Here is a 13,371-nt window from a genome sequence, read left to right as displayed (position 1 = left end):
TGCGTGTGTGTATTTTAAAGCATGTGCATTCGTTGTCAGTGTGAGTGTGTATCTGTGCGAACACACCATGTAATATTTCACTCCCTCCCCACAGGGATTAGACCATTCATCTCCCGGAGCCCCTGTGTAGGTGTCACACATGGTGCTAATGAGGAGAGGATGGAACCAGGGAGCGCCGGCAACAAGGAAGGAAAAAGTAAAAATAGATTTACTTCGGATGGCTAGAAAAGAGGCGACAGTGATCGATAATTCCTACGAGGAAATCAAAGTATTGATTGATGAGGGATTTTCATGTCGAGAGCGATGGAGAGTGTGGGCGATTGTGGAGTGAGTGTGAAGATGAGGAGGCGGGATTAGAGCTTGTAGCCCTGCAAGGAGGGAAAGGGTTAAGAAATGGGGGTTCTTCTTATACCACAAATCAATTTAGAGCAGGCTGAGACATTGATTATAGCTGGCTCATACCTCTCATGGTAACAGCAGAAATCAAACAGACACCGTCAGGCCTGTAAAAATGCACAACGGGGGCATTATCAGCTTCTGTGTGTGTGATTTCCAGTGTGTGTGTTCTGCAGACCAGATATCTCTCTGCTTCCCCAGTTACTCAAACAAGAGGATGGCTGCTAGGCAACCAAGCCACATCACATCACATCAGGCAGGCCGGGAGAGGGCGAGAGACATAAAGAGACAGAGGAGGAGAGAGAGAGAGAGAGAGAGAGAGAGAGAGAGAGAGACATAGGAGGAGGAGGAGGCAGGAAAATGTGCTGGCAGTATTACATAAGCCAGCAGCACAGTCCCACTGCTCACATTAATGTGGTTAGGCACTCGGAAGTGATGTCCATTAGTCACAAGTGACAAGGCAGGTGAAGACTCGGCATCCAGCAGTGATTTTTAAAAGCCATTGTTGTTTATAACAGAGAGAATTAGGAAGATGAAGAAAAAAACAACACACGTGTTATGAGCGGATGTGTTGCCTTCAAACGGAAACTGTGACTTAAAACAGCTCATAGGAATGCTTCAAACAAACACACATACATGCACACACACACAAACATACACACACGCACACAATAATAATAATAATAATAAATATTATAGTGACATATGGAATGATGTGTGAATGCCCATGACAGGAGAGCTCTCATTGGATGATCTAAGGGTGGGGAGGTATTATTGTGCATGTACATGAAAGCAGCGTCAATCAACATGATCATCAAAAATACATCAAGGAGCTGAAATAAAGATGAGCTGCTGCAGAGACTGACAGCCTATACATAATCTATGTTTCCACATATAGAACACAACAACACAATCTGCCACAAGATGTAACCAGCACACCTCTGACACTCAACACACTCACACGGCACCTGTTTTCCTCTGATGTCACTGTCAGGAGAAAGTAAATGCTGATATAACCCTGTGACTGTCATTTAGCTGTATTCCAGCGTGATAATCTAAAAATCTGACCAGAGTTATCACTAAGGCTTTTTTTTAATGCTTTACACACATGGATACAAACAGATGCCCTCTGCTCGTATTTCTGCACGTTTTCTGGAGGCTCACGGACACATAAAACAACACTGTTACTATTCAATGCTAACATTAGCTGCTGTTTAACAGAAGCCAACAGGTTATCATATATGTTACTTTAGACCTCAAGTATGGCTTACTTTCCCTTCAGTTGATTATAAATCCAAAAACAGATGCATTATGACATTTTATCAGCAATTCAGCTTCCAACACTGAGCATGACGTCAGAGGAAAATGTCTTCCCTATGATTGTGGTGATCACGATGAATCTATGAGCTATACAGAATGACGCTATTCTGATTTTAAATATATTACTCAATATTTTTACTATAACATATAAATTTACATCAGTTACAACATTGTTTCATTGTACATTTAAATACTGCTTTCTTATCTGTGAAAATGAGCTGAATCTCTTTTTCTTCTCGAACAGACTTGAAATCCAAATAAACATCAGTTTTCTTTGCAACATTTTCAGTTCAGAGAAAATAATAATAATAATAAATACAATTTGTTTTTACTATATTTTCATGCTCATACAAGGCATAAGGGGACAATTCCACCAACGATAAATGTGTTGACTTTGAAATCCATGAAAAGGCTGCTACAACAGCATAGATAATGAATTTAAAGCTACATCCAGAGCCAGGTTAACATAGCTTAGCTTAGCGCAAAGGCTTAAACCAGGGGGCCTGGCTCTACTTGAAGATTACTTTAGTAATCTCTGAAGTTTTTTATGTTATTTCTTAAAATTTTGATTGAAACAAAAATAAAGTGTAAAAATAAAAATGTTTATGGTTTCAGGAGAAGGAGGAGAGAAGGAAGGGGTTTTTGTTTTTTGGTTGTTCTTGAGCTAAGCTAACAGCCTCCTGGCTTTAGCTGCATATTGAACAGAGAGATGAGCAGAATTAATCTCCTCTTCACTCTCCAGACAAGAAAGTTTCTCAAAGACATTTGTACCACCTGTCCTTGAAATGTGTCATCCTTCAGCAGAGTACGGTATTCTTGCAATTTCTTGCTAATTCTTCAACCCAAACCCCCCTAGGTCCCCTAAAGCTCCCTCGGGATGGTGGTGAAGGGCCGGATGGGGCAGGAAGCCTCCAGCTCCAGAGCGGTCAGGAAACATTCAGGGGCCTGGGCAGAGCCTCGAGACTGCAGGGCCTCACCCAGGCCGCTCCACGCCTCGTGGGAGGTGCTGTGGACCTGAACTGCATCACGAAGAACCTTCTCCCCAAGGTGCACACGCTCGGTTTTCACCAACAGATGGCCCTTCATGGATGAGATAGAAGTAACGATTAGAAATACTGCTCATATTCTCTGTTGAAAGTGATCAGTTATTAATGCATAATTATTATTGTTACAAAAATATAAACATCAAAACAATCTGATTACTTCCCGCCAAAGCTAAAGAGGGCTTTTTACGGACCCTGAGAAGTTGCTATCTGGGGGAAAAAAAGAAAAACTTTTCACTCTTTGGAATTTTCAGCACGCTGGACTTGTTTAGATAATGCTGAACTAACTGATATAGGTAAGGGACAAAAAGTTAACCTATAACGTGCTCTCATTTACAGAATATGAAATGGTGTTATTATAAATCAAACCTCAAACTTTTCTATCCATAATGTCTAACATCAGAGCATGGCATGGTATCATTAGATCAAGTAAGCAAATGGTGGCTTTATACTAAAAATCCAAATCTTGGATTAAAATGCCTGCTGTCCTGTGGACTAATTTAGTACAACAAAAATACTCAGAAATGACATCCAACAGTCCTTCACTTTACCAGACTTATTTTCAACTGGGATTGTACAACTGCAGGGAGAAAATCCACAAAATCTAGAGATTAGGAGCTGAAAGACGAGGCAGTATGAGCAGAGTCTGAACACAGATATACAAACAATGCTGGAACAGAATGCAGTCTGTGTGTGTGAGCTGCTATATTATAATTAATTAAAAATGAAAAATGAAAATGCATGGTGAATTTCTTCGCTAAACATGTCTTCATTACATGTCAGGATGGGCGATGACTGCCCTGGGCTCTGCCAAGGAGAGAGCTGGGTTTGCATGCCATTGCACTCACTGGTCTAACACTGCATCATTCATACACATAGACACATATATTTGTGTGTGTGTGTGTGTGTGTGTGTGATATAAAGTGTATAACATCTTGCCACCGTGTTAAAGGGCATGCAGAACATTTTGTGTGTGTGTGTGTATGTGTGTTTGTGTGTGTCTCATCCCTCTGGAGGACAGCTCAGTCGGGGTTCAGGTTGTTTGAGAGCCCAAAAGGAGAGGGTGTCACGCAACTGACCAACAGCATGTAGTCACGCACGCACACACACACACAGACACACACGCGCACACACACACACACACACACACACACACACACACACACACACACACACACACACACACACACACACACACACACACACACATATATAACTGTTAACCTGCCCCTGGTGGTTGATATGGATAAGATTACTAATATATATTGTATGTATTTTTTATCTATATTATTTTTATATCTATACTATTACTATTGTTAACAAGAAAGAAATAAAGTACTAGTCTTTCTTTCTTTCTTTCTTTCTTTCTTTCTTTCTTTCTTTCTTTCTTTCTTTCTTTCTTTCTTTGTTTGTTTGTTTGTTTGTTTGCTTATTTGTTTGTTTGTTTGCTTGTTTGTTTGTTTGTTTGCTTGTTTGTTTGTTTGTTTCTTTCTTTCTTTCAGTGCAGGTAGGGATGCATCTGCAAATTAGCAGCGACTCCAGATATTGTTCAAAATACTCCATTAGCACCAAACTACAGCACTCACTGTTGTTTGATGCTAATGCCAGCTGCAGCTACTTCTTGAATACATCTCTGTTAAGATGATGACTTTTTTGTGTGACTTAAAAGATTTGTTGTGTAAAAATTTGAGGACTTTTGTCCTCTCAGAATACTTGCAGCACATATTTTGTGCTGTGTCACAATGTGTAGGCTTGTATATGAGTAAATTAAACTAACTTTCATTATCTGTTTTGTTGGATAGAACTGTATTGTCAGGATAACAAATAATAATACAATATTTCTTCATATATATTGTACAGTACATCCCCAGTGTCAAATGCACACAAGGTGACTACAGGCAGCACAATATCGTCCTCTCCAACGTTGACTATCTGATTCACACACACACACACACAAAAACAAACACTCTGAGGTGGCTCTTGTTAGTTTCAGGTTAATTGGGTTGAAATTCACAAAGCTGTCTGCTCTGATGCAACTTTCAATAAAGTATTATCTCTCTCTCTCTCTCTCTCTTCTTCACTCTCTCTCTATCTCTCACCTCTCTCCTCTCCTCTCTTTCACTCCTCTCCCTCCCTCCCTCTCTCTCTCTCTCTCTCTCTCTCTCTCTCTCTCTCTCTCTCTCTCTCTCTCTCTCTCTCTCTCTCTCTCTCTCTCTCTCTCTCTCTCTCTCTCTCTCTCTCTCTCTCTCTCTCTCTCTCTCTCGTCTCTGTGTCTATATGTTTGTGTAAGTTGCAGGTGTGTGATGTATTCCTTGATGACAGTTTGTCCACCAGTTTCTGCATCTTTCTGTCTGAGCTCTCGTCTGCAGACTTCTAGGTTCATATTGATTCAAGCTTAAACACACACATGCACAAACACGTACACACAAACAAACACACACTCTTCCATCTGTCAGTTTGCTGGTAACCATGGCAAAGATGATCGTCTTCGATCAGCAGCTCGATCAAATCAACACCTGGGAATAAACCGAGCTCTTATACAAACAGGCTGGGAGAGTCACTTCTTTTATAGATGTCACATGATTTCACCACTGGCCTCGCCCCTTTAAGAGATCTGGGTCTAAATGTGAGCACAGATTTTGACCATTTCTTCAGTCCAGAATTGCAGCGGTAAATATTTGACCTTATATCAATTAATTAATTCCTTCTTTATTTCAACTCTGACTCAATAACATTTTCTTAGATGGACAAATCAGGAAAAAAATTAACCTCTGAGAGCAACATGAATATCTGTTCTCTATGTTTTTCATGCTAGACCATAGACTGTATAGATAATGGATGTAGTATCTGTGACGTCACCGAAATTCAACCAGAAATAATGTGACGTAAAGAGGTGGAGTTTGAGCCTCCGAGCCAACAGCTAAGTGTTCCCGTCCGGGAGTCAAGTCAGTCATGTCCTTATTTGGGCAAAAACTCATAATCTTAATATCTTCTGAATCGTCGCGTTAGAAAAAAATTCACTCCCCATTCAGTGTGTGCCGACAGAGAAATTAGCTACGTAGAGCCAAGCCGTTTTTTTGAACCAGGCTATCAGTTCAGCATTTCCAATATGGCTGCCGCCGTCGACTGGCTTCAAAACAGCTCTTAGGAACAGATGGGTGACGTTACGGATACTACGTTCATTATTTATACAGTCTATGCTTGGTGCCTGTTGATTTTCTTATCCTACCTTTAAGAAGATGAGAGAGGGCATAGCTAGTGAAAAAGGTTCTAAGCTAGGCAGCACAAGGATGTTTTGAAGGCGCTAACAGAAAATAAAATGAGTAAAAACGGATAATAAAAAGTGTGAGGGAGCAGCAGAGTGAGCAGATTAGAGGAGGGAGTGAGTGAATTGATGTGTGCTCAAGATCATGTAGATTGCTCGTGAGAGTTTCTGGCATTACTCTAAAAACACTGGTATCTATTGGTTTTGCTTTAATTACTCCCAGCCATCTGTCAGCAGTTTTACCTCAGCTGATCCCGTGGAGCTGGCAGTGCAGGTTTGTTCTTCATTGTATCACTGAAGCACTACTGAGCTGAGCTGAGTCAAGCCGAGCGAGTGGGCAGTGGTGTTTTACATCCATCTTTAAAGATACATCTTAGCAAACTTTATAAATTCTGCAACCAGCACTAAACTTTTCATCAAGTGCATTTACAACCCTTGGATTAAAGAGAATGAAAAAGGCTGAAACAAACACACCCAGCAGAGATCTGATTATTTTGATTAGCACGAGAGAGATCTGCTTGTATTTGTGTTTCACACTGTGCAAAGAGTATTCTGTCTTTGTGATATTCAAACAAACAGCTACAGACATTTTTATGGGAGTAGTTGTTAGGAACTTATAAACAAAAGCTTATTTCATCCTATTAACTTTTCACCACATCATAGTTTTGTATACAGCTAATTGTAAAGAAATACTCAAAGCTACACTATGGACTTTAAAGACTTGTTAGCTCGACATGCAGTCTGCAGAGTTCAAAGAGTTAATCATCAGACCAAACAGAAATATTAATAATTTTGGTAATAGTTCTTTAAAGGTAAAGGTTCCAAATCTTTCATATCTTCAGTCTCCAGATGGTTCGTTTGCTCATGCCGCAGTTCAGGTTCATAATGTCCATCATAATCCAATATGGCAGCCGCAGGGCATGTTGTGACACCAAACTTGTAACACAAGTCTGTTAAAAGCCTGCAGGCTAACATCTTCTACACAGAGACACACAGTGTAACCTAGTGGCCTGATGAACTGCCTCTGAACCGGCAAGAAAGTCTCACCTGAACCTTTAATCCCATTAGAGGTTCAGACCACTCAGGCAGAGAGCTGAGGTGAGCTGAGACTGCTGGTTCTGACCCGGTCATGCTGCTTTGAGCTTTGTCTACTTATTAACCCCCTACATACACACTTCTCTGTATTAATACTCTCAAAGAGAATTTGAAATGATCAGTATGTTTATGTAAACTATAAAGCTACAGCTAGCAGCTTGTTGGATTACCTTAGCATATTAAAGACTGGGAATGTAAATGGAGTCAGTTATAATGTGTTGATAATCTTCAGAGGTGTTAGAGGACATTAAGCTGGACTGATCCAGGCTAGCTGCTTCTCCTTCATTACAGACTTTATACTACACTAACTCAGATGTTTTATGGCTGGATTATTATATGTTGTGTTCATGAGAATCTGTCTTTCTATAAAGTTTATGTGCATGTGTAGAGTTTACAATCGTTGTATTCCTCTTTGAAGAAAGCCTTTTATGACTGAGTTTACTTTTGAAGCTACAGAATGTGTTATTTTTTCTGGGAGCATCATTTCATAAAATGGAAATATTTTGGAAGTTTGGTGTTTTACATTGAAAACATTTGACTTAACAGTGTGATAATCTGATGCTCCTTGTGAGGTTAAAGCCCTTTAGATAGCAAGGAAACTCCATTAGAGCCCATATCAAATGCTCATTTTTACAACAGACCTAAACATGTTTACAGCCTGCTACAAAAAGTGGTTCGCAGTTGCTGCACCGCATTTCTTTATTCCTAACAACATTACTGGAGTTTGTTTTCTTTGAAGTAAATTTCATCTTGAATTTGTTAAGGCTCAGAGTAATGCATAATTTGGCATAATCAGGGGCATGGCAGATTAGACTGACAGGTGGATGTGTTGTAGCTGTTAGCCAGTAGGCTAGGTGGCTTTGACCTCAGCTCTAAGCCCCTTTCTAGATGGAGGTCAGTTGGAGGCAGTACCAGTAAAGCAACAAGCATATTTGTAATTCATTACACCCCTTCAGAAACAGACTGGTAGCTTCACTGAGACTAGGGTTGCCAACTTTCTCACTACTAAATAAGGGACAGGTGACACGGTGCCATGGTGGTGTGAGCATGATGTGTGAATTCAGCGTATATTCAGATTCAGATTCAACTGGAAATGCAGAAAGTGTGTATATTCCCTTTAATCCTTACTGTATCATTTTGTAACCTCATATGAATACACCTCAAAGAAACCACAATTTGGCTCCTTACATCAAAAAACAGGCAAAAGAAAAATGTAATGCAAAAGAGGAGTATGACTCACTAAGTGTACTTTTCCATGGATATTTTTTGCTGCTCTTGACTGACTCAAGCAGTCTTTTGTCCTTTTGCAGCCAGAGAGAAGTCCTTACATGATAAGTCACAGTCTACCGATATTTGAAGTAGGGGTGCACTGATCCGATCCTGGTATCGGATATCGGCTAGATCGGACTCAAAAAGCTACATCGGATATCGGTGACAAGGGGCTGATATATAGTGCTGATCCATATAGCAGATCTATTCATCTCAGTTCTATGCTTTTCTGTGTTTACAACAGCCATGTGCATCTCCTACGTCATCAGCGCCAGCTGGTCTGTGCATTTTTGCCCAGCGGAGCATGATGGAGGATAACTACAGAGGCTCTGCAGTTTAGGTGCATTTCATGCTTCTTTTGCTAACAACTCCGCCGGAAACTTGCAACATGTGCAGTGGTAATGTTTCTTATCCACTGCTGAGGTTTACAGTTGAATTGTAATATCTGTTGGTTATGAAGATTAACTCACCAAACTGTTGGTACTCATTTATAATCTCTTGAATAATGATACTGTCTGTTAAATTTATTTGATCTATTTTGGTTTACAAAGTCAGAGCCTGAAGTTGCCAAAACATGATTCTACCCCCACATTAAGGAATGGAGATTATTAAATCAATACCGGGATCGGATCGTCTAGTATCGGTATCGGCAGATACCAAAGCCCAGGTATCGATATCGATATCGGTATCGGGACCTAAAAAGTAGGATCGGTGCATCCCTAATTTGAAGTCCATGTTTGATCAGCTCTGTGCTACATCTGTTTCTTGAGTCTGACCATTTAATGGCCATCAGAGAGAAAATCCTCTCCACACTGTTTTTGCAGGACTTGGCGTATTTGCGCTGTATACAACTGATGTGCCTGAAGGGGCCTGTGATTGGATGACAGGCGGTGTGATTGGTACACGATCTGCCACTGCCATTTTATCTGATCTAGGATCTGTAGAGTGCAGTCTGCTGTATTTACAAGAGTTAATAGTCAATATATGGGACAATTGAGGTCCCGTATGAAACAAACCAATTTAGCCCAATATACGGGATGTCCCGGCTAATGCTGAGACTATGTCCATGTTTTATAAAGTCCTAAGGAGGAAAAAACATGAGTGTACCATGAACAGGTCTACCAGACACAGGACAGTTGCTCAAGGGGTTAGCAGGGCCCATATATCGGAGCACCTACTTAAAGATACCATGAGGGCTTTTTTGGGAACCCAATGACAGCGGCAGCTGTGGCTCAGAGGGTAGAGCCAGTCATCTATCAATCAGAATTGATGGTTCGATCCCAGCTCCTGCAGTCACATGCCGAAGACACTGAACTGTTGTTCAGTTGTGTTTAAATGTGAATTAATGAGATTGGCTAATACTGATGGTCCCCTCTACAGCCTCTACCATCAGTGAGTGAATGGGTGAATGCGATGAGTATAGCGTAAAGAGAAAGACTAGAAAAGCGCTACATTAGTTCGAGTTCATTTACCATTTACCAATGACACTACAAGAAAATGCCAATGCAAGAAAGCCCGTTAAAGTGCTATGATTATACAAGTTGAACCATATAAACATGAATATACACAAAACATCTCTTCAAAGAAATGAGTTACCATAAACAGATGCAATAGACCAAAACACACACTGAAGTAGCAAGAAATGACTACAGGGATAACTGCAAGTCTGTCTCAGATGAACGAGGGGTAAGTGACTTTTGGTGTCATTTTCTCATAATCTGCTCAGTGTTATGACAATTTTTTTCTGAGCCACCAGTGAGAAACGATTTTTCTGTCAGCGTCTCATGATACTGAAGATGCTGACCATGTCCTCCATGGAACGCATGACACATGTGCATGGCGAATAGCGTGTGACTGTAGCGTTAGTCTTGTGGTGAATGTTAACAAGCGAGAAAAAAAGACAAAGCGCATACTGTGAACCTGCACTGCAAAGTTAATTCTCACCTCTCTGTGCCTGAGAGCTGATCTATAAATATATAACAGTATGAAAGTCAATGTCAGGTACACACCCACATGAGGAAGAAGCAACAGGAGGAGGGAAGAAAAGACGATGAAGGAGGAGGAGGAGGAAGAAATGAAAGAGAGGAGTGATACAGGAGGAAGGAAGAATGCAAGCAAAAGAGGAAGGAAAGAAGGATGGGAGTAAGAAAGAGCTAAACTGAGAACAAGTGATATGGAGAGAGTGAGATGGAGAGAAAAAAAGAGAGGTGTCAAAGAAAGAGGAAAAAATAAGTGGGCCCAGATGAGCCATACATAGCAACGGAGCAACCAGCCAACTCCCAATCCTCTCTCTCTTAATCTCTCACCCTCTCTCTCTCTCACTCTCTCTCTGCTTCTCTCATTTTCACCTCTCTCTCTCTCTCTCTCTCACCTCTCTTCTTCACTCTCTCTCTCTTTCACTCCTCTCCCTCTATCACTCCTTCTCTCTCTCTGTCTCTCTGTCTCTCTGTCTCTCTCCCTCTCTCTCTCTCTCTCTCTCTCTTTCTCTCTCTCTCTCCGTGGTTATCAGCGGTCTTGCTCAATAGAATATATTTCCCTGGTTGCTAGGCAATCTCATAAAGCGGCGAGAACGTGCAAAGTGTTATAAATAATCTATTTGCATTATCTAATCAGCTGACAACCACCCCCATCCACTGAGAGAGAGAGAGAGAGAGAGAGAGAGAGAGAGAGAGAGAGAGAGATGGGGGCATTTGATAATTGGAACGCGATTAATTCAATGAGCACAAGTCCTCGTCCTTGAGAGTATGCATGCATATGTGAAGCAGTGTATGAATATGCTTCAGCTGGAGAGGAGGAAAAGGGAAATCTGTGTGTGTGTGTGTGTGTGTGTGTGTGTGTGTGTGTGTGTGTGTGTGTGTGTGTGTGTGTGTGTGTGTGTGTGACTCAGAGCGGCAGGGATGAGATGTGGAGGATGTTGGGAGTGGGTCAGATTCATTTCATGCCATCGCCGGAAGCGAGGCTGGGCTGTGTTTCAGTATCAGCTAACTATAAGAACACACACATGACACACAAACACACACCTAAACCTTTTCGTGGCAAGATGAACTGAACACACACACTAACGTGTGTAAAAACTGCCAATACCCATAGTCGGATTGGTTGCTAAGATAAATATTCAAACTTAACCACAATGTGCTTAAAATAAAAAAGTAGAGTTAAAATGTGCTGACTATTAGCATGTTTAGCATAGCATAGACATGTACTGGTTTCCCTTTCTACCACACCCTAATCGATCCAAAAATACTCTGAAACCAGCAGCTGACCAGAGCTGTGAGTCACTGTCTGATCACTGCACTTCTCTCTCCCCTTCTCTTGCTCTCTCTCTCTCTCTCTCTCTCTCTCTCTCTCTCTCTCTCTCTCTCTACACACGCACGCACAAACACACATACACTTAAAAAAAAGGACACAGTTGAAGCTGATATGTAGAGTTGAAGGAGTATAAAATAAGCCTCAGGAGCTGCTCAGCTTTTGTACAACTTCCAGTTTTGGTTTCCCCGCTCATATTTCCCTTTCCTCTTCCTCTTAGGAGAGAATTATGACTTCACTTTACTCTAGTTACCTCAAGCGAATCCATTCAATACTTTCTCCGACAACCAAATAGTGCCTCTGCTTCAAAACTATTCTGCTCTTGTGAAAGTGCATTAACTATATCACCGGAGTAATAGCCAAACAGCCGAGGTGAATAATAGCAGAAGGTGCAGCTGACACAAAAAAAGGTGAAAGAACTGGTCTTTTTTCATAAACTGTGCATATCGAGCCAAGCATATTTTACATTTTCATCACTTTAGTTTATTAAATCGCAAAACTAAAATTCTGTTCCCTGAAAATACGATCTAATGTATACACCTGTAATTTGAATTAACATACAACACCCACAAGATGCCAGCAACTTGATTTCAAGTTCTGTAAAGAATCTCTGCAAAAGTTGCTACAAAAGTTTTATGATAAAAGCCAAGAGAAGAAATGAAACCACTGAAATGCTTGAGGGCTTTAATTTGTATTAGAACTGTTTAGTTTGTACTAGCACTATTATGCAGTAAAATTCAACATGACCAAAGAGAATGTATCAAATCAGGGCTTTCCAATAACAGATAACCTATTATTATAATCTTTAAGACCGGATTAGAAATAAAGGCCTGCCTTTAATATAAACCTGACTCACATGAAGGCCTATTACCTCCTGCAGGTATATAAAGAACCCTATCACGAGATGAGGAAATACAACAAACAATGTTCTAACACTTTAAGGTTAACAAAGACCATAAAAATATCAGCTGCATTAAATAAAACATCTAGAGTCTGATTTGAAATTTTTGACGTTTGAATGTATCAACCAATTAATCAATCAGGAAATAAACTTAGCTGAGCATTAAGACAAACTGCAAGGCAAAAACAACTTGTCTAGTCCTGTTTAAAGACACTTACACCTTATAATCTCAATTATCTCAGTTTAACCTGTTAATTTCCAGCAGAGATTAATTAAAGCTGTTTGTTCACATGAATTCATATTACACTAGCTATGCCTTTGAGATCCCTTTGTTGTTCAGTATCTTGCCCAAAGAAACTCTGATATGTAGGGATTGAACCCTTCATATTGATGGAAAATCAACTTTATTTCTGAGCCACAGTGACAAAAAACAAAATGTCTTGATTTTCTGAATGCTTGTAGAGAGCCAGGCTACCTGTTCCGCATTAAAGCTAGGGTTGGTAGTCACGGAAAACTATCATGAATTTGAATGTAGCATTTCCTCAGGACTCTGTCTAACTACCAACCCCAGCTTTAAGTTATGGATTTGAGTTAACTTTACCTCATGCTAAGCTAAGCTCAATGCCTGAACCTCCAGGCTTGAGTAATGGACGTTTGGTTTTACTCCCAGCATGAGAGCTGAAGCTTATTTCTCAGAATGTCTGCCTTGTACTATATAGGGACAGTATGAATGTCCCTTCATAGTGTGAAAATGCAGCAGTTGTTGTGGATGTCTG

The 13,371-nt window shown here is 40.5% G+C and overlaps 1 protein-coding gene across 1 annotated transcript in view; it reads right to left on the bottom strand.

Annotated features, from left to right (window-relative positions):
* Positions 1-920: 920 nt before the first annotated feature.
* Positions 921-13,371, bottom strand: part of ttc7a (tetratricopeptide repeat domain 7A) — a 64,574-nt gene continuing 52,123 nt past the window's right edge. The window contains exon 21 of the mRNA XM_034681587.1: positions 921-2,796. Within this exon, the coding sequence (XP_034537478.1) occupies positions 2,578-2,796 (219 nt within the window). The 3' untranslated portion in view covers positions 921-2,577. The remainder of the gene's footprint in view (positions 2,797-13,371) is intronic.

Source organism: Notolabrus celidotus, chromosome 4, assembly GCF_009762535.1.
Source record: "Notolabrus celidotus isolate fNotCel1 chromosome 4, fNotCel1.pri, whole genome shotgun sequence".
In the NCBI taxonomy this organism is placed as follows: Eukaryota; Metazoa; Chordata; class Actinopteri; order Labriformes; family Labridae; genus Notolabrus; species Notolabrus celidotus.
Note: the sequence above shows the minus strand (reverse complement) of the source record. Positions and strands in the feature narration are given on the sequence as shown.